The 21,767-nt window shown below is 40.2% G+C and overlaps 2 protein-coding genes and 1 long non-coding RNA gene across 6 annotated transcripts; 2 read left to right on the top strand and 1 right to left on the bottom strand.

Annotated features, from left to right (window-relative positions):
- Nucleotides 1-55: 55 nt before the first annotated feature.
- On the bottom strand, nucleotides 56-3,770 carry LOC135337312 (uncharacterized). Of its 2 annotated transcripts, XR_010395055.1 has the most exons (4): nucleotides 3,616-3,770; nucleotides 3,465-3,561; nucleotides 759-1,248; nucleotides 56-147 (listed from the first exon to the last, which is right to left on the bottom strand). It is a non-coding gene; the product is annotated as an uncharacterized LOC135337312 (long non-coding RNA). The 2 variants fall into 2 exon arrangements; XR_010395054.1 differs by having other exon boundaries at nucleotides 3,465-3,770.
- Nucleotides 3,036-21,237, top strand: LOC135337310 (uncharacterized). 3 transcript variants are annotated; one of them, XM_064533227.1, is made up of 4 exons: nucleotides 14,339-14,441; nucleotides 15,808-15,875; nucleotides 15,979-17,778; nucleotides 17,827-21,237. In XM_064533227.1, exons 3-4 carry the CDS (start codon nucleotides 15,981-15,983, stop codon nucleotides 21,054-21,056), a joined length of 5,028 nt encoding a protein of 1,675 aa, XP_064389297.1. In that variant the 5' UTR covers nucleotides 14,339-14,441; nucleotides 15,808-15,875; nucleotides 15,979-15,980; the 3' UTR covers nucleotides 21,057-21,237. The 3 variants fall into 3 exon arrangements, with proteins under 3 accessions (XP_064389296.1, XP_064389297.1, XP_064389295.1); XM_064533226.1 differs by lacking the exon at nucleotides 14,339-14,441 and adding an exon at nucleotides 3,036-3,161 and having other exon boundaries at nucleotides 15,979-21,237; XM_064533225.1 differs by having other exon boundaries at nucleotides 15,979-21,237.
- Nucleotides 7,320-9,382, top strand: LOC135337311 (uncharacterized). The gene has a single exon (XM_064533228.1). It carries the CDS (start codon nucleotides 7,456-7,458, stop codon nucleotides 9,274-9,276), a length of 1,821 nt encoding a protein of 606 aa, XP_064389298.1. The 5' UTR covers nucleotides 7,320-7,455; the 3' UTR covers nucleotides 9,277-9,382.
- Nucleotides 21,238-21,767: the final 530 nt, after the last annotated feature.

Below are 21,767 nucleotides of genomic sequence, written 5' to 3'. Positions count from 1 at the left end.
AAAACCGTACTATGTATGTATATGAACCTTCCAGAGTTAATTTCTCACCATTGCCTGTTCCCTCCAGAATCTCGATCCTTGCCACTGCTCCTTGATAAACTTCTTCATCATCACTTTTCCGTGCTTATAAAGAGTCCATGAAATCTGCTACAATCACACAGTTCTCATCTGTCAATACTAACAGTATAATTATTAACTCTAAAATAAGTGTTGTCTTAAGAAGTCGACATGCATACAATGGTATACTGCTGTACGTATCTAACGTTTGTAGGCACCAAGTCCGGCAGATTAGGGACAAGTATAACTTCCATGGATTCCGCATGCAATAATATACAAGTACAGTTGAGTGAAGTACATGCATAACATGTAATCGTTACAAGCAGTTGTACATTACATGCTTTAGCTGAGCTACAGTACATCACCACGTTGAACACACTCTAAACTAAAACAGCAATGTCGGGAAGAAATCAAAGTTACCTCTGTCATGCAGGAAGAAATCTCACGCAGTTTCAGCACAATTTTTCTCTGTGTAGTATAGTACCTAGTATGTACATGCAACTGAGGGAGAGTCTGGGGCATCTCATTATAAGACATGCAAGGGTTAGTTAGGCTAAAGTTATAAGACATCTTTAATTCAAAAAGATTATTACAAACACTCATCATGGCACAATCACAATCAACAAACGTCGAGAGGAACTGAACGACATAGCTTGTTGTTTTACAAGCCACACACACTGCCCCGCCCCTCACAAGCTTACCAATAATTCCGACGACAAGTTCTCCCGTGGAATCATCAATGCAAGTGAGTAGAGAGTAGTCCATGATGGCGTTCTGTGTCAAGAACTTAGTGTCGGCTAGTATGGCCTGCATCAGTACACACTTGGAGTGAGGGTACACGTACACTGGGTTGCAGCAAATTGCTGGAGGGGGAGAACACGTTATTAATATATTATAGGACTCGGACACTTGCTATACTCGAGATACTACATGCAGGCTTCTAAATCGTGTGCTACTAATCAGCTGACAGTTAGTTTAAATAAGTAACACGTATATATTGAAGGTAGTTCTCATCCAACAGTACGTCCCCACTACTCTCTTTAGACGAATCAATGGATCGACTTCTCATGGAGCCCTTCAAATCGAACACCTTGTTGGTGCTGTGCTTGCATATAGAGGAGGTTCTCAGAACTCTTTTGCACAGAGGTGGATCTGCATGGCCGCATGAACGGGATCCAAAAAGTAGAGCACCTTTACGTTGAAGAGGAGGCACATGACACAACACATTCAATTCTGCTTGCCTGCTACGTACTACACTGACAACGCATAATGACTGAAAAACAATACCGCAATAATGTACTGTACAATTTGTATATAACTATAATCCATCACTTAAACGTCCAATCGCTTTGAGGAACCGGTACGAGAGTTACAGAACCCAATACTGTACGCACCAAGGATCTTTGCCAAGATTCTCGGTGCATGCGTAATATATTCCAGTATGTATCGCTTCAGCTTCTGTCTGATACGATAGAACAACACTCTCCACTCTGTGGGGACAATTCTAACACAATCTGCATGTGCAATTGGTTTGTGCTTGAGTGATTTTTCTGACAGAATATCGTCCACCATGCACAATAAATTTGTATCAAGAAACAAATTATTGGTCATTACTCAGTCCACTGTCTAATGAGGCTATTATAAATCCCCCTAGTTAGTGGCGTAGGTAATTCTCAATGGGGGGCCTCTAGTTTATTGAATGGAAAAAAATACCGCTATCTACATTGTGCAGTTTGATAATTCATCTCTACTTAATAGCCTAGAAAGATGAGGGTCTCCAGCCCCTGGAGCCCCTCCTTCCTATGCCACTGCTAGTAAAATTATTTTTCCACCTGTATTACATGATGAGATCACTGAGCTCCCTGAAAATGAGTGGGAAATGATAACAGCCACTGTTGGGGTGGCCACCATAAACAAATGTCACAGCGCTGAGCAGTTGAGTACATCCAATAGGGCTTAAGAAATGTTCTCTGACAAATTAAGCTGCACCTAGTCGCAACATTTGCAGGCCAGCCAAGCATAGACACTGTCGTTGTTGCCAGGCAATGGGGATATCAATTGTGTTGCATGTTGATGTGGATTGCTGACAATGCATGAATCACGTAGCTAGTATTTGAAGCCAGTAATCTGGGTCAAGTGTGTGTGTACGTGTTACAGTGATTGTGTAATCCTCTCTTTGCACTCAAAACATAAACACTCTAAGGTAGTTATTTATTGCGAGGTAGTATATTACTATTGATGCAGGCAGTGTTTTGAAATCCAAAATGCAATATTCTCCCCAGCTAGGCCCTTCTATCGCTGTCACATGCACTTGTGGTAGTGACATGACATGACGTTATGTGGGAGTATATTTAATTTAACAGCAATGGGCATGTGATAGATGGCTTCAATTAGCGTGGCCATAATTATATAGTTAAGTGTGCATGTGCACATTACTGTGACTATATGCAATGAACCAGTGGCACATCAACACACACCTGAAGCAGTATCAATGCAGGAACTCTCCTAGAGATATGTCATTACGGCCGTAGTAGAACATTGGAATTACACTATATATACATGCGCATCGAATGAGGAATGACTTTGCATGTTTCCATGCAGTCAATTAGTATAGATAGATAGGACAAACGTGTATATACAGCTAATAAATAGAGGGCCTCACATAGAGAAAGATTTTCAGGCTTATCTATGAACATGTCACTGATAGCCCCACTGTGGGGGGTCTGTACTCACCAGGGGGCACACAGGAGACCTGGTGCTTGAGTTCATCATCTTTCATGTCTTGATTACATTAAAGCATTGTATAGTTATGTATGTACCAATACATGTACCGATGTGTAATGTATGAAATTATAAGAGTCAATGCAGTACGTTGTTAATTGGGAGTACCTTGTTTCAATAAAAACTGACATGTAATAGTACATATCTCACGATGTGGGAGTCTCAATACTTTTACGTTCCCAAACAGGATACTCTGGACTCTATATTTAGAGGAGCCACACAGCAAGTACTGAGTCTGCCTCAAAACAGGGAGAGGTGGTTGAATAATTATACAAGAGCAGTTGTGGAAAATAACAGAAAGAAAAAAGCAACATCCATTAAACGTGAGTTGAAGACTATAATTATTCTGCACTAGACAATTTAAATTTGCAGCCAAAGCCAGATAATGGTATACATACTAGCCTCAACCCAAGGCCTGTGACGGATGCTAGCTACAATTTATACAGGCCAGTGGAATCATAGTGATACATATAATTATACATAATACTATATAGATAAGGGGGACATAGTGATACGTGTACATACAGTTAATAAATAGAGGGTCTCACATGTAGAAAGGCAGACAGCTAGGCTATTCTATGTTGTATATATAATTATGGTCCCACTGTGGGGGGATCTGTACTCACCAGGGGGGCACACAGGGGTCCTGATGCTTGAGACCATCATGTAATGTGTTACTGAACAGAATGGAGATGCCTTGATGATTAATTGGGCTAACTATAACTGCAGAGAAAAATCAACAATATTATTACTTTGCATAATTACGTATACATGTACCTATTAATACGCAATACGCAATACGCAATTCTGGAGGAATTTGAGTCCAGCTATTGGGTGTTTTGGAAACTTAGTACAGATACCAGGAGTGGGAGTATCCGACTCCCTCGAACTTTTATAGACAATGCACAAGTCAGTAGCTGCATCCATAGATACTATAGTGTCTATGCTGCGTCATACTAACATAGTTATTACAGAGTATATGAATACACTTATGATGAAATTCACCTGACATCACAAGAGTGTCTGTTGACAGTGTGTAATGTGAATACACGCATCGTGTTACATTTCCTACTTCACAGTTTATACAACTACAAGTATTTGTGACGTAGCAAGAGGAAAGCCTGGAATGGAATGTGTTTGATACGTATAGTGATAATATCTTATTGTTACTATTATAAATGGGTACTAATTTTAGCGAATTTTAGCGAATCTGCTAAATTAAGTATGTGCTAATAGTAAAACGCCAAAATTATGAATCTCATTAAATTTTTTTTTTCTAATGTACTTTTGTATAATGTACTTTAGAGTATGCAAGGAAGCTATAGCCCTTTTTTCATCTGTATCTAACTCTAAACTTTCCATTTAACCTTAAAACTCATACTTGTACATCTTTTGGACAAAATAATACTGTACTAATGAATTTGCTACAAATCCGCCAAAATTAGTACCCTAAAAACAGAGAAAATCTGAAAACGCTAAAATTACTACCCGTCTATAATAGTAACATTAAGGTACTCTTATTCATGCACTCCTGTATAGATATACATCTCTATATACCATACTTCAATTCTAGGTGTGAAAGAGCACTTGTTGACTATTGCAAAAGTAGTGAAACAAAAAGAGTGTAACATCCATTAAACAGTGAGTTGAAGACTATAATCTGCACTAGACAGTATGCAGCTATTTAGCCATTTGGTGCAACATAATCATAATTATAGTAACCATTATACAACTTCAGACATGCTGTCTAGAAGTATTCTCAGCTGGTTAGTGCTACTGACCCTAGCTACTGTTACCAGGAGTGAGCACTATCACATTGTGCCAGTGGATTCAACCGACTTGTGTTATGACTATCGAAATGGAACTTGTTTCACTCTCGAGCAACTTGTTCAAACAGACCTGTTATCTGGTGGAGACAATCTCACCTTGAGTTTTCTACCTGGAGATCATGTGTTAACTGAGCAGTTATTGATTCGTAACTTCTCACATGTGCAAATCACCGGCCAGAACACAAGTACAGCTGTAGTTGGATTCCATAGCAATGGTACGATACGTTTTGTAAGTAATACCAAATTGAATATTGAACGCTTGAGTTTCATTAGAGTGAATGTTGGATCACAAAACTCACATCAAGGTTTGACCATTGACGGTACTAAGGATGTTTACATCAAAGACTGCTACTTTTCGGACTTTGTATTAGTCAATCAAGCAGAAAACCACATAGTTAAGATTACTAATACTCAAACTGCAACAGTTGAGAGCACTCTCTTTATGAGCAACATTGGTCGGGCACTGCACGTTGAGGCTGATGATGTGTACATAACAAATAGTGAGTTCACTAGAAATGATGGAGGTGCAGTTTACATTAAATCAAACAACGCACTGATCAACAACACAGAGTTCAACTATAACAGTGCTGAGAGCGGAGGAGCAGTAGAAGTGGTATCTGGTGCTGTAGTGATCACTTGGTGTAACTTCACAAATAACAAAGCTTCTCAGAATGGTGGAGCGATTAGTGTTGTCTCAGGTAGTGTGTCCATCTCCAACAGTGAGCTGACAAACAATAGTGCTGACTATAGTGGTGGAGCGATTAATGTTGGCTCAGGTAGTAGTGTGTCCATCTCCAACAGTGAGCTGACAAACAACAGTGCTGACTATAGTGGTGGAGCGATTAATGTTGGCTCAGGTAATGTGTCCATCTCCAACAGCGAGCTGACACACAACAGTGCTGCATATGGTGGAGCGATTTATGTTTACTCAGCTAATGTGTCCATCTCCAACAGTGAGCTGACACACAACAGTGCTGGCTATGAAGGTGGAGCGATTGATGTATACTCAAGTAGTGTGTCTATTACCAACAGTGAGCTGACAAACAACAGAGCTTATTATAGTGGTGGTGCGACTTATGTTTACTCAAGTAGTGTGTCCATCTTCAACAGTGAGCTGACACACAACAGTGCTGACTATAGAGGTGGAGCGATTGTTGTTGCCTCAGGTAGTAGTGTGTCCATCTTCAACAGTAAGCTGACAAAAAACAGAGCTGACTATGATGGAGCGATTCATGTTGGCTCAAGTAGTGTGTCCATCTCCAACAGTGAGCTGACAAACAACAGTGCTGACTATTGGGGTGGAGCGATTTATGTTTACTCAAGTAGTGTGTTTATCTCCAACAGTGAGCTGACAAACAACAGAGCTGACAGGGGTGGAGCGATTATTGTTGACTTACTAGGCAGTGTGTCCATCTCCAACAGTGAGCTGATAAACAATAGTGCTGACAATGGTGGAGCGATTTATGTTCGCTCTGGTAATGTGTCCATCTCCAACAGTGAGCTGACTAACAACATTGCTAATGAGAGTGGGGTAATTGATGTCTCCCGATCTTCCATCTTGATCATCAACAACACTGACATTACTAATAACATGGCCAGTTTGAACATTTCGCAATCAAACGTAACATTCACTGGAATGAATATTGTCAGTAACAATGGTCGTCCCATTTATGCTTTCAATAGTCAAATCGAGTTTAATGGACTTACAACACTCAGTAACAATCATGGTGTGTTTGGTGGAGCTATCAGCGTTTACCAGAGTGAAATATATATTAACACGGAAGGAGTGATCATCACCAACAACACAGCTACCTCTGGAGGAGGGATATTTCTGAGAGAGAGTACACTCTTTGTAAATGAGCCAATAAAGATCAATCAAAACACAGCCCAGATTGGTGGAGGAATTTATGCATATTCTAGTAGAGTTGAGTTCCGATCAGTGCAGATGATAAATGAATATGGTCCAAATAAACAGAGTGAGATTGCTCACAACATTGCTCAGAATGGTGGAGGTATTTATGCAGTATCTTCAACTATTGAACTTACTCAATCATACGTTAACATTGACTCAAACACAGCTAACACTAGTGGAGGTGGAGTGTATCTACAGCAAAGCTCAAAACTGTATCTATTTAAAACATATGAAGAATATATGACTCAGGATCGATATGTCACGTTAATGATTCACAACAACTTGGCTGAGTACGGAGGAGGGATATTTGTGGCAGATGACACTGAGAGGAGCGCGTGTGGAGGAGGGGCCACAGAAGATGATGCAACTCAAACCATTTTTGCTGAATGCTTCCTTCAAACAATTAATCTGTATGGGTACCGCTCTAATTATAACCACTTTAACACATTCATGACTGACAATATGGCTACCCAGTCAGGAGTAGACATCTACGGAGGTCTGTTGGACAGGTGTACAGTAAGTCAAAATGCTGAATATCACATTTCTTCAAATGGATTGGACTACATAAATAACACCATAAAATCCTCCACCGAATTATCCGTCTCCTCTAGGCCTGTTCAAGTAATTTTTTGCAATAATGACTATAGTATTATTTCTACTAGAAAGGGACACACATTTAGAATCAGTGTTATGGCTCTCGACCAAGTTGGAAGCAATGAATGCCACAATTCACAGTTCTGTTATCACTACGAGTGGAGTTGGTCGTCTCAAAGAAGGACAGGCTGAACAAAGAGTTGACAATCAGTGCACAGAATTAGAGTACAATATATTCTCACGAGACAGCTCTGCTCAGGTGGAACTCTATGCCGAGGGTCCATGCAACAATTTGGGAATTTCAAGACAAAAAATATAAATATTCCTTTTCAACCATGCACATGCGCTATTGGACTCAAACCAATTCAGTCCGATATTGAGTGCAAGTGTGACTGTGATCCAGACTTGCAACTGGGATATCAGATAACAAAATGTTTTGAGGAAAATGGAGCCATAACGCTGGAAAGAAATAACAACACATGGATCAAAGTCACCAATAAAACAGGGTATGTTGTTAGCAGCTGTACACTTGACTATTGTGTACAAAAACCAGTCAACATCAGCCTAAGCAGCCCTGACGAACAGTGTGCTTACAATCGAAGTGGTGTCTTGTGTGGAGAATGTGAACCAGGACTGAGTCTCGTGTTGGCTACGTCAAGATGTGAACGATGCTCTGATAATTACCTTCTTCTACTAATACCATTTGCGCTGGCAGGAATATTGCTAGTTGCTTTAATTCTCCTGCTCAACATCACTATAGCAACTGGAAATATTCATGGCCTCATTTTTTACGCCAACATAGTAGCTGCTAATAGAGCAATTTTCTTTCCTAGTTTAAACAACTTTTTAAAAGTTTTTGTATCATGGGTTAATCTTGACTTGGGAATTGAAACATGCTTTTACAATGGAATGAACTCTCAAGGGAAAGTACTCCTTCAACTTGTTTTTCCCGCTTACTTGTTTCTTCTAATGTTCTTAATAATCATTTTAAGCAACTATTTTGACTCATTTGCAAAGCTCCTCTCCAACAGGAACCCAGTTGCTGCCTTAGGCACACTCGTCCTACTCTCTTATTCCAAACTCTTACAGTTTGTAATTGCTGCACTGCAATACAGGGTCTTGAATTATCTTGATGGTACAAGTGATATAGTTTGGCTCTACGACGGAAATGTGCAATATTTCACTCGCGATCACCTCCCTCGGTTTGTTGCTGCAGCCATTATCCTCATTGCTGGTGTAATGTTCACTGTACTGCTCTTCTTTGGACAATGGTTTCCACGCTGTTCCAAGGTTATGATATGGACCAAGAATACAAAGTACACTGGCTTCATGGATGCATACCATGCTCCATTCACTCCCAAGCATCGCTACTGGGTGGGACTGCTTCTCTTTGCTCTAATTATTCATAATCTAGTAGCTGCCATGGCTCTCGACACTTACCTCCCTATTCTATCAGCTGGGGTTCTATCAGTTGGACTTATTGTCTGGAAACTACTCAATAATCGTTTGTACAAAAGTAAGTTTTGTGATTCCCTCGAAACTCTCTATCTATTCAATGTTTTTATTCTTTCATTTGGCACCTCTTATGTCAAAGATACAAATAAAAATCAGTCAGCACTAGCCAATACTTCAATGGCTATATCATTCACCTTATTTGTGACAACACTCTGCTATCACTTTTACCAATTTGTACTCAAGAAGAGCAATACATGGCTGAAGATAGAGGACACAATAAGAAACTTAGGAGCTGGTGCTGCAGACATGAGACTCCGACGAGCTAACAATGACCGGGAAATGTATCAACTGGTAGCCGATGAAAATGATGAAGATGAATTACTCGAAGCAGTAGACGACTATGAACAAAGAGACGCCTTGAACCCACCTTACACTGATGGAGCTGTGGAAGAAGCTGACCCTGATCGCTACATCACTCCTCCCATCATCAGACCAGCCACGAGGCCGGACCAGCTGAGACTATCCTACATGGATGATCTAGCCCCCCTCACTACAGAGGACTACAGACCAGCCCCTCCTCCTCTAAGAGTCAACCATCGTCCTGCTGTTACACACACAGAAATCGGCCCCATACGCAATGAAGTGTGAACTGTCTTATTTAGCTGAAGTACCTTATCATGTTAATAACATTTGTAGGCATTGTTAGTTCTAACAGTTACTGTCGTTTATGTCACTAGTTTAAGAGATTATTTTTGTAGAGATAAAAATGGTTGCTATGCTATATTAACTTAATAATGTTGGCTAACAAGATAATTATGCATGCAACCATCAGATTACATTATGAGGTCAACTACGACACAAGATGATATGAAAACAAAGCAGTAATTGTGTTGACAATACAAAGACCACAAGTCTAGATCAATTCATACACTCAGTGCACAACATCAATACCACTATCGTATCTATATCAGTGCACAACACCAATACCACTATCGTATCTATATCAGTGCACAACACCAATACCACTATCGTATCTATATCAGTGCACAACACCAATACCACTATCGTATCTATATCAGTGCACAACACCAATACCACTATCGTATCTATATCAGTGCACAACACCAATACCACTATCGTATCTATATCAGTGCACAACACCAATACCACTATCGTATCTATATCAGTGCACAACACCAATACCACTATCGTATCTATATCAGTGCACAACACCAATACCACTATCGTATCTATATCAGTGCACAACACCATTACCACTATCGTATCTATATCAGTGTATGTACTTACGGTAGCCAAAGAGCAAAACCACATCTTTTATGTAGATCAAATGAACCCAATGTTCATATAATTATACTTGGTGGCTTTACTGTCAGGACAGTACCTGCATTAGGTGATGCCTATAGTTACATGTAAGTGGCCAACCAGTAAAACACATGCATCGAACGGGATCCAAGAAGTAGAGCACCTTTACGTAAAGAGGAGGACATGACACAACACATTCAATTCTGCTTGCTGCTATGTACTACATGCACTGACAACGCATAATGACTAAAAAACAATACCGCAATAATGTACTGTACAATTTGTATATAACTATAATCCATCGCTTGAACATCCAATCACTTAGAGGAACCGGTATACGAACTACCTTCGATGTATGTGATACTTATTTAAACTAACCGTCAGCTGATTTAGTAGCACACGATTTAGAAGCCTGCATGAAATCACTTCTGTAGTATCTCGAGTATAGCAAGTGTCCGAGTCCTATATTATATTAATAACATGTTCTTCTCCTCCAGCAATTTGCTGCAACCCAGTGTACGTTTACCCCTGTGTACTGATGAACCCAATACTATACGCACCAAGGATCTTTGCCAAGATCCTCGATGTGTAATATATTCCAGTATGTATCGCTTCAGCTTCTGTCTGATACGATATAGAACACACTCTCCACTCTGTGGGGACAATTCTAACACAATCTGCATGTGCAATTGGTTTGTGCTTGAGTGATTTTTCTGACAGAATATCGTCCACCACAATCAAGAAACAAATTATTGGTCAATGTCAATGTCTAATGAGGCTATATATATAAGCTGCAAAATCTCCCTAGTTAGTGGCGTAGGTAATTCTCAAAGGGGGGCTCTAGTTTTTTGAATGGAAAAAAATACCGCTATCTACATTGTGCAGCTTGATAATTCATCTCTATACTTAATAGCCTAGAAAGATGAGGGGCTCCAGCCCCTGGAGCCCCTCATCTTTATAGGCTACTGCTAGTAAAATTATATTTCCACCTGTATTACATGATAAGATCACTGAGCTCCCTGAAAATGAGTGGGAAATGATAACAGCCACTGTTGGGGTGGCCACCATAAACAAATGTCACAGCGCTGAGCAGTTGAGTATACATCCAACAGGGCTTAAGAAATTTTCTCTGACAAATTAAGCTGCACCTAGTCGCAACATTTGCAGGCCTGCAGCCAAGCATAGACACCGTCGTTGTTGCCAGGCAATGGGGATATCAATTGTGTTGCATGTTGATGTGGATTGCTGACAAGGCATGAATCACGTAGCTATAGTATTTGAAGCCAGTGATCTGGGTCAAGTGTGTGTGTGTTACAGTGATTGTGTAATCCTCTCTTTGCACTCAAAACATAAACATTCTAAGGTAGTTATTGCGAGGTAGTATATTACTATTGATGCAGGCAGTGTTTTGAAATCCAAAATGCAATATTCTCCACATGCAGGCCCTTCTATCGCTGTCACATGCACTTGTGGTAGTGACATGCCGTTATGTGGGAGTATATTTACAGTAATTGGCATGTGATATAGATGGCTTCAATTAGCGTGGCCATATTAGTAAAACCAGTAGGTTTTACATAGGATTGGCAGTGGGTTTGCCCGTGTTTAGAATTATTTTAACTCATGTTCAAACTGTTCTATCTCTGCAGGGAAAGGCCACATCAAGAAACTGGCTGAACAGATAGTTTATTTAGCCTTTTCTCTCTTTGTATCTCTCATTTCATAATCCATAAACATTTTAATAAATGAATATTTTCATTTTAAAAATTGCACTATTTCGACGTTTCACCGCTCTTTGTCTGACTGACTGACTAAGTAAGTAAGTAGACTCTAAGTAAGTGAGTAAGTAAATAAGTAAGTAAGTTTCTTGCCCAGCATTTACTCCAAGTACAGCCCTCTCCAGGACATTCTGCACAGGGTTTCCAAACGACTACAACCTGGATTACAAAGCGCTTCTTCAGATTTGCGATTGCTTCCACGAGGCAGATGACCTCTCAGTCTCTATTTCTCTTACCTAGACAATTCCGCCATCTTTAATGACTCAGCAATTGCGTTGTGGCCAATAATAATAGATAGGCGTGGCTAATAAACCGTGCGCCTAAAATCAGTTCCAGAGCTAGCCTCGACTCCAGCCCCTTGAATAGTGTAGACTCGCAAGCCACTCCCTTTTCTCTGATTGGACGGGGGCGGGAGAAAAGGGACTGGTGACTCTGGGACACATTTTGTGTCTCTACCGGAATTTGGGTAGAGATTATTCATTGATTTTTCCACGTGATCCAAAAATTGCGTGAGGTTAAGTAGAATTGCGTAGCCTGCAAAAGTGATCGCGGGCTTCTTAGCTACAGTTTAAGAATGGATGCTAGTGCTAGAAAAGAGAAGATGATGGAGTAATAACATCATCAGGCATTCAGCTAGGATATAGTCATCTAAGACACCAGCAGAGATTAGCTTGTTTTAGTTTTACGTGATGAGAACTGGCAGCCGAAAGTCATTGGTTGCCTAAAGCTTTTAATAACCTGTACAATACAAGACAGATAATGGCAGACGGCAGCAGTTGAATTGAGAGTAGTCAGACTTGTACAAGCTGTCTTAAATCGCTGCCACTCCTCGGTTCAAAGAAGGACTGCCAAGATTTCTACGTTCATCAGCTGTTCCATGCTAATCCACAAGTTGTGGCACAACAGACACTGGTACAAGGATCTATAAAATCAAAAGGCTGGTTCTGTGTCTTTAGCTTTTAACGCATCAGAATAAATTGGATAATTTGCACGTGACATTAATATTTAATAGCATTCCTGATTTACACAAGCTGTAGCCAAGAGTCACCAGTCCCTTTTCTCCCGCCCCCGTCCAATCAGAGAAAAGGGAGTGGCTTGCGAGTCTATGAATAGTGATACTTTCTCAGCGGCTTGGAATCGAGGCTATTCCAGAGCCTGAGGTGTTCCTTTTCTTCACACTGTTCAGCTCTAGCTCCCTTTCTCTGACAGGCATGCTATATGCACTGGCTAGATATCATGCTCTTAAAATGGCTGTCATTTAATACTGATTCGCAAATTCAACATAGGGTCTAATTATCAAGCAATAAATTATTACTCATACTATAATTATTAGTCCAGAGATATTCGAGAAGATATCTGATTAGTCCTGTCTTCTCTTCTTGTACTGCCTCTTGACGTTCCACTTATGCATGTCATGATACGTAAACTGTACTGAAAAAGAAAGGGAATCCGACTAGAAAAACATTTGCAATGTGAAAAATTGCTAGGATTGGCCAGGGGAACCACAAAAAAGCGTGGGAACAAGAAATCAGACGAGAGCATAACTCCAATCCATTACAACGTCATGAACATGTACAATACATAGTATATTAAATAATAGACTGTGTTCCAGATCCACCTATCAGCTTCCATCCACCACATCATTCCATGCAGTCACCAGTACGGTCCGTGCATGTTACTACGCATGGATGGACTGTGTGTACCTGTGCTCAACACTGCATGTATTAGGAACATCAATTCATCACAAATCATCATAATTATGTGCCCCACATTCTAAAATGGATGTATAATAAATATATATAGGGATTGGTCATCACTCCACCAGTAAAAATTGCGTGGCATATTGGCTGGGAAAACATGGGAAAACTACCAGTATACATGTGATTGACGTTGTAACGGATTGGAGTTATGCTCTCGTCTGATTTCTTGTTCCCACGCTTTTTTGTGGTTCCCCTGGCCAATCCTAGCAATTTTTCACATTGCAAATGTTTTTCTAGTCGGATATAGTTAAGTGTGTGCACATTACCATGACTATATGCAATGAACCAGTGGCACATACACACACACCTGAAGCAGTATCGATGCAGGAACTCTCCAAGAGATATGTCATTACGGCCGTATAGTAGAACATTGGAATTACACTATAATTATATACATGCGCATCGAATGAGGAATGAGTTTGCATGTTTCCATGCAGTCAATTAGTATATAGATATATAGATAGGACAAACGTGTATATAGTATACAGCTAATAAATAGAGGGCCTCACATAGACAAAGATTCTCAGGCTTATCTACGAACATGTATATCCCCACTGTGGGGGGTCTGTACTCACCAGGGGGCACACAGGAGACCTGGTGCTTGAGTCCATCATGTCTCGATTATTGATTGGGTCAAGACATTAAAGCATTGTATAGTTACGTATGTACCAATATATGTACCGATGTGTAATGTAGTTTCAAAAATAATTATAAGAGTCAATGCAGTACGTTGTTAATTGGGAGTATCTTGTTTCAATCAAAACTGACATGTAATAGTACATATCTCACGATGTGGGAGTCTCAATACTTTGACGTTCCCAAACAGGATACTCTGGACTCTATATTTAGAGGCAGCAAGTACTGAGTCTACCTCAAAACAGGGAGAGGTGGTTGAATAATTATACCAGAGCAGTTGTGGAAAATAACAGAAAGAAAAAAGCAACATCCGTTAAACGTGAGTTGAAGACTATATATTCTGAACTAGATAATTTAAATTTGCAGCCAAAGCCAGATAATGGTATACATACTAGCCTCAACCCAAGGCCTGTGACGGATGCTAGCTACAATTTATATAGGCCAGTGAAATCATAGTGATACATATAATTATACATAATACTATATAGATAAGGGGGACATAGTGATACGTGCACATACAGTTAATAAATAGAGGGTCTCACATGTAGAAAGGCAGACAGCTAGGCTGTTCTACGTTGTATATATAATTATAGTCCCACTGTGGGGGGGATCTGTATTCACCAGGGGGGCACACAGGGGTCCTGATGCTTGAGACCATCATGTAATGTGTTACTGAACAGAATGGAGATGCCTTGATGGTTAATAGGGCTAACTATAACTGCAGAGAAAAATCAACAATTGCTTTGCATAATACGTATACATGTACCTATTAATATACACAATACGCAATACGCAATTCTGAAGGGGTATTGGAGGTATGCTCATATCTATGTAGGACATGTTAAATCTAAGAAAGCCCTAGGGTATTTTCCGGAAAACGCCCCGTTTGGCTATAATAACTATAATATGTACCTATAGTTGAGAATTTGAGTCCAGCTGTTGGGTGTTTTGGAAACTTAGTACAGATACCAGGAGTGGGAGTATCCGACTCCCTCGTTTTTATAGACAATGCACAAGTCAGTAGCTGCGTCCATAGATACTATAGTGTCTATGCTGCGTCATACTAACATAGTTATCACAGAGTATATGAATACACTTATGGTGAAATTCACCTAACATCACAAGAGTGTCTGTTGACAGTGTGTAATGTGAATACACGCACGGTGTGTTAGTTAGGTATATAGGTACATTTCCTACTTCATAGTTTATACAACTACAAGTATTTGTGACGTAGTAAGAGGAAAGCCTGGAATGGAATGTGTTTGATACGTATAGTGATAATAATTATACTATTATAAATGGGTACTAATTTTAGCGAATCTGCTAAATTAAGTATGTGCTAATAGTAAAACGCCAAAATTATGAATCTCATTAAATTTTTTTTTTCTAATGTACTTTTGTATAATGTACTTTAGAGTATGCAAGGAAGCTATAGCCCTTTTTTCATCTGTATCTAACTCTAAACTTTCCATTCAACCTTAAAACTCATACTTGTACATCTTTTGACAAAATAATACTGTACTTATGAATTTGCTACAAATCCGCCAAAATTAGTACCCTAAAAACAGAGAAAAATCTGAAAACGCTAAAATTACTACCCGTCTATAATAGTAACATTAAGGTACTCTTATATTCGTGCCCTCCTGTATAGATATACATCTCTATATACCATACTTCAATTCTAGGTGTGAAAGAGCACTTGTTGACTATTGCAAAAGTAGTGAAACAAAAAGAGTGCAACATCCATTAAACAGTGAGTTGAAGATTATAATCTGCACTAGACGGTATACAGCTATTTAGCCATTTGCGTGCAACATAATCATAATAATTATATAGTAACCATCATACAACTTCAGATATGCTGTCTAGAAGTATTCTCAGCTGGTTAGTGCTACTGACCCTAGCTACTGTTACCAGGAGTGAGCACTATCACATTGTGCCAGTGGATTCAACCGATTTGTGTAATGACTATCGAAATGGAACTTGTTTCACTCTCGAGCAGCTTGTTCAAACAGACTTGTTATCTGGTGGAGACAATCTCACCTTGAGCTTTCTACCTGGAGATCATGTGTTAACTGAGCAATTATTGATTCGTAACTTCTTACATGTGCAAATCACCGGCCAGAACACAAGTACAACTGTAGTTGGATTCCATAGCAATGGTACGATACGTTTTGTAAGTAATACCAAATTGAATATTGAATGCTTGAGTTTCGTTGGAGCGAATGATCGACCACAAAACTCACATCAAGGTTTGATCATTGATGGTGCCAATGATGTGTACATAAAAGACTGCTACTTTTCGGACTTTGTATCACTCAATCAAGCAGAAACCCACGTAGTTAAAATTGTTAATACTCAAACTGTAACAATTGAGAGCAATCTCTTTATTAACAACACTGGTCGAGCACTGCACGTTGAGGCTGATGATGCGTACATAACAAATAGCGTGTTCACTAGAAATGATGACGGAGGAGGAGCAGTTGATGATTTAATACTGAACGGCAGGTTGAAATATAACAGTTCTTGGAGCAGAGGAGCAGTAGAAGTGGTATCTGGTATTGTAGTCATCACTCGGTGTAACTTCACAAATAACAAAGCTTCTGTGTGGGGTGGAGCAATTGTTGTTGTTGCAAGCAATGTGTCCATTTCTAACAGTATACTGATTAACAACAGCGGTGGCGGAGCGATTGGTGTTGTTTTAGCCAGTGTGTCCATCTTCGGTTGTTCTCTGACAAATAACAGAGCTACTAATAATGGTGAAGTGATTGGTGGTGGAGCGATTGATGTGGTCAGAGGCAGTGTGTCCATCTCTAACAGTGAGCTGACAAACAACAGTGCTGACTATGGTGGAGCGATTCGTGTTTACTCAGGCAGTGTGTCCATCTCCAACAGTGAGCTGACAAACAACAGAGCTTGCAATGGTGGAGGAGCAATTCGTGTTGACTTAGGTAGTAGCGTTTCCCTCTCCAACAGTGAGCTGACAAACAACAGTGCTGGCTATGGTGGAGCGATTAGTGTTTACTCAATTAGTAATGTGTCCATCTCCAATAGTGAGCTGACAAACAACAGATTTGACTATGGTGGAGCGATTGATGTTGACTCAGGCAGTGTGTCCATCTCCAACTGTGAGCTGACAAACAACAGAGCTGACTATGGTGGAGCGATTAATGTTGACTCAGGCAGTGTGTCCATCTCCAACTGTGAGCTGACAAACAACAGAGCTAAATATAGTGGTGGTGCGATTTATGTTCACCCAGGCAGTGTGTCCATCTTCAACAGTGAGCTGATAAACAACAGTGCTGACTGGGGTGGAGCGATTAGTGTTTACTCAGGTAGTAGTGTGTACATATCCAACAGTGAGCTGACACACAACAGTGCTTATAATCGTGGTGGTGCGATTGATGTTTACTCAAGTAGTGTGTCCATCTTCAACAGTAAGCTGACAAACAACAGCAGTGCTTACTACAGTGGTGGAGCGATTTATGTTGACTCAGGTAGTGTGTCCATCTTCAACAGTAACCTGACAAACAACAGTGCTTACTCCGGTGGTGGAGCGATTTATGTTTTCTCAAGTAGTAGTGCGTCAATCTCCAACAGTACGCTGACACACAACAGTGCTAATTATAGTGGTGGAGCGATTAATGTTGTCTCAGGTAGTGTGTCCATCTTCAACAGTGGTGGAGCGATTAATGTTGTCTCAGGTAGTGTGTCCATCTTCAACAGTAACCTGACAAACAACAGTGCTTACTCCGGTGGTGGAGCGATTTATGTTTTCTCAGGCAGTGTGTCCATCTCCAACAGTACGCTGACACACAACTTTGCTAAAGAGAATGGGGTAATTGATGTGATTGTCTCCCGATTTTCCACCTTGATCATCAACAACACTGACATTACTAATAACACGGGCAGTTTGAACATTGCGCAGTCAAATGTAACATTCACTGGAATGAATATTATTGGGAACAATGGTCGTCCCATTTATGCTTTCAATAGTCGAATCGAGTTTAATGGACCTACAACACTCAGTAACAATCAGGGTGTGTTTGGTGGAGCTATCAGTGCTGACGAGAGTCAAATATACATTAACACAGAAGGATTTATCATCACCAACAACACAGCTACCTCTGGAGGAGGGGTATTTCTGAGAGAGAGTACACTCTTTGTAAATGTGCCAATAAAGATCTATCACAACACAGCACAGAATGGTGGGGGGATTTATGCATATTCCAGTAGAGTTGAGTTCCAACCAGTGCAGATGGAAGAGCCACGTCCTCCAAATAAACAGAGTGAGATTGCTCACAACGTTGCTGAGAATAATGGTGGAGGTATACATGCAGTATCATCAACTATTGAACTTACTCATTCACACGTCAACATTGACTCAAACACAGCTAATACTAGTGGAGGTGGAGTGTATCTGCAGCAAAGTAAACTGTACCTATTTAAAAAGGATGAAGAAGATAATTTGAGTCAGGTTCGATATGTTAAGTTAATAATTAACAACAACTCGGCTCAGTACGGAGGGGGGATATTTGTGGCGGATGACACAGAGAGTAGTGCCTGCAAAGAAGGGGCCACAGAAACTGAAACCATTTTTGCTGACTGTTTCATTCAAACAATTAAACTACATGCACATGAAAGCTTTTCAGATCAAAACTACTTTAACACATTCATGACAAAGAACACAGTTACCCAGTCAGGAGCAGACATCTATGGAGGTTTGTTGGACAGGTGTACTGCAAGTCAAAATGCTGAATATCACATTTCTTCAAACGGATTGGACTACATCCAAAATACTGTCAATTCCTCCATTGAGCCACTATCAATCTCCTCTAGGCCTATTCAAGTAATTTTGTGCAACTACTCACAATATGACTATGTTTCTACAAAAAAAGGACACACATTTACAATCAGTGTTATGGCTGTTGACCAAGTTGGAAATCCAATGAATGCCACAATTCGCAGTTCTGTTGTCAGTGAGAGCGGACGTGATCGTTTGAAAGAAGGACAGGCAAAACATGAAATTGGTAATCAGTGCACAGAATTAGAGTACAATGTATTCTCACAAGACAGCTCTGCTCAAGTGGAGCTCTATGCCGAGGGTCCATGCATCAATTTGGGAATTTCCAAGCAGCTTATTAATATTTCTTTTGAACTCTGCACATGCCCTATTGGACTCAAGCCAATTCAGTCCGATATTGAGTGCAAGTGTGACTGTGATCCAAACTTACTACAATACCAGGTAACAAACTGTTCTGAGGAAAATGGAACCATAAAGCTGGAAAGCAATAACAACATATGGATAGAAGTCATAAATACTACCAACGGAAGTAGGTATGTCGTTAGTAACTGTACATTTGACTATTGCGTACAAAAATCAGTCAACATCAGTCTAAGTAACCCTGACGAACAGTGTGCTTACAATCGAAGTGGTGTCTTGTGTGGAGAATGTGAACCTGGACTGAGTCTTGTGTTGGCTACGTCAAGATGTGAACGATGTTCTGATAATTACCTTCTTCTACTAATACCATTTGCGCTGGCTGGCATATTACTAGTTGCTTTAATTCTCGTGCTCAACATCACTATAGCAACTGGAAATATTCATGGCCTCATATTTTACACCAACATAGTAGCTGCTAATAAAGCAATTTTCTTTCCTAGTTTAAACAACTTTTTAACAGTTTTCATATCATGGGTGAATCTTGACCTGGGAATTGAGACATGCTTTTACAATGGAATGAACTCTCAAGGGAAAGTGCTCCTTCAACTTGTCTTTCCCGCTTACTTGTTTCTTCTAATGTTTTTTATAATCATTATAAGCAAATATTTTGACTCATTTGCAAAGCTCCTCTCCAACAGGAACCCAGTTGCTGCCTTAGGCACACTCGTCCTACTCTCTTACTCCAAACTCTTACGGTTTGTCATTGCTGCACTGCAACACAGGGTCTTGGATTATCCTGATGGTACAAGTGATATAGTTTGGGTGTACGATGGCAATGTGCAATATTTCGTTCGCGATCACCTGCCTCGGTTTGTTGCTGCAGCCATAATCCTCATTGCAGGTGGATTGTTCACTGTACTGCTCTTTTTTGGACAATGGTTTCCACGCTGTTCCAAGGTTATGATATGGACCAAAAACACGAAGTATATTGGCTTCATGGACGCATACCATGCTCCATTCACTCCCAAGCATCGCTACTGGGTGGGACTGCTTCTCTTTGCTCTGATTGCTCATAATCTAGTAGCTGCTATGGCTCTCGACACTTACCTCCCTATTCTATCATCTGGGGCTGTATCAGTTGGACTGATTGGATGGAAACTACTGAATAATCGTTTGTATAAAAGTAAGATCTGTGATTCCCTTAAAAGTCTTTATCTACTAAATGTTGCTATGCTTGCATTTGGCACCTTCTATGTCAAAGATACCAAGAACAGTCAGTCAGCACTAGCCAATACTTCAATGGCTATATCATTCACCTTATTTGTGATAACACTTTGCTATCACTTTTACCAATTCGTACTCAAGAAGAGCAATACATGGCTGAAGATAGAGGACACCATAAGAAACTTAGGAGCTGGTGCTGCAGACATGAGACTCCGACGAGCTAACAATGCCCGGGAAATGTATCAGCTGGTAGCTGATGAAAATGATGAAGATGAATTACTCCAAGCAGTAGACGACTATGAACAAAGAGACGCCTTGAACCTACCTTACACTGATGGAGCCGTGGAAGAAGCTGACCCTGATCGTTACATCACTCCTCCCATCATCAGACCAGCCACGAGGCCGGACCAGCTGAGACTATCCTACATGGATGATCTAGCCCCCCTCACCACAGAGGACTACAGACCAGCCCCTCCCCCTCCAAGAGCCAATCATCGTCCTGCTGTTACACACACAGAAATTGGCCCCATACGCAATGAAGTGTGAACTGACTCTTATTTAGCTGATCATGTAAATAACATTTGTAGGCAATTGTTAGTTCCAACAGTTACTGTCGTTAGCACTTGTTTATGTCACTATAGTTAAAGAGAGATATGCTTTTTTGTAGAGTAAAAGTTGTGCTATAATGATTTGTTATTCGATTCCTACAATTATGTATTAGTTATTGCCCAGCCAGAGTGCAACATGCCATATATTGCACTGGATGACGTAATGCCCGAGGGCCACAGGGCGCCTGCAATAACTAACTTGTTGACCAATGACGTTAAACTCGTCTGACTGGTCATATAAATCGTAAGAAAATACATGTGTTTTGAAGGAATTTAGTGAGTTTTGCTGAATTCCATAGTAAATTTTTAGGTTTTCTTCCCACTTCTAGTTTTAAAAGTAAAAGGAGTTATTGGGGGATGGTGGGGCATAAGTCCCAAAAGGATATCTCTTTCAGAAATCTACTGCATCTACACACAGTGGAAGTGCATATAATCCCAGTGCATTATGCCATATAATGCAGTGCAATATATGGTAGCCATGGCAGTGATGCAACATGCCATATACTGAGCACTGGATTGCTTTGATCTGCCCACTCACTGGGCAACAAGTATGTATGCTAGATTGGTAAAACCACATTATGTATAATGAACCATTCTTCATACATACTTAATGCAAGGACAGTACATTACAATCTACAGTATTAGACAG

The sequence above is a fragment of the Halichondria panicea genome, chromosome 6 (genome assembly GCF_963675165.1).
Source record: "Halichondria panicea chromosome 6, odHalPani1.1, whole genome shotgun sequence".
NCBI lineage: Eukaryota > Metazoa > Porifera > Demospongiae > Suberitida > Halichondriidae > Halichondria > Halichondria panicea.
The sequence above is the reverse complement of the archived record's forward strand: the minus strand, read 5'-3'. Positions and strand labels throughout refer to the sequence as shown.

What these genes read in the sequence shown, in the direction of transcription:
- LOC135337310 (XM_064533226.1), top strand. Translation starts at nt 15,981, where the DNA reads ATGCTGTCTAGAAGTATTCTCAGCTGGTTAGTGCTACTGACCCTAGCT.
- LOC135337311 (XM_064533228.1), top strand. Translation starts at nt 7,456, where the DNA reads ATGCAACAATTTGGGAATTTCAAGACAAAAAATATAAATATTCCTTTT.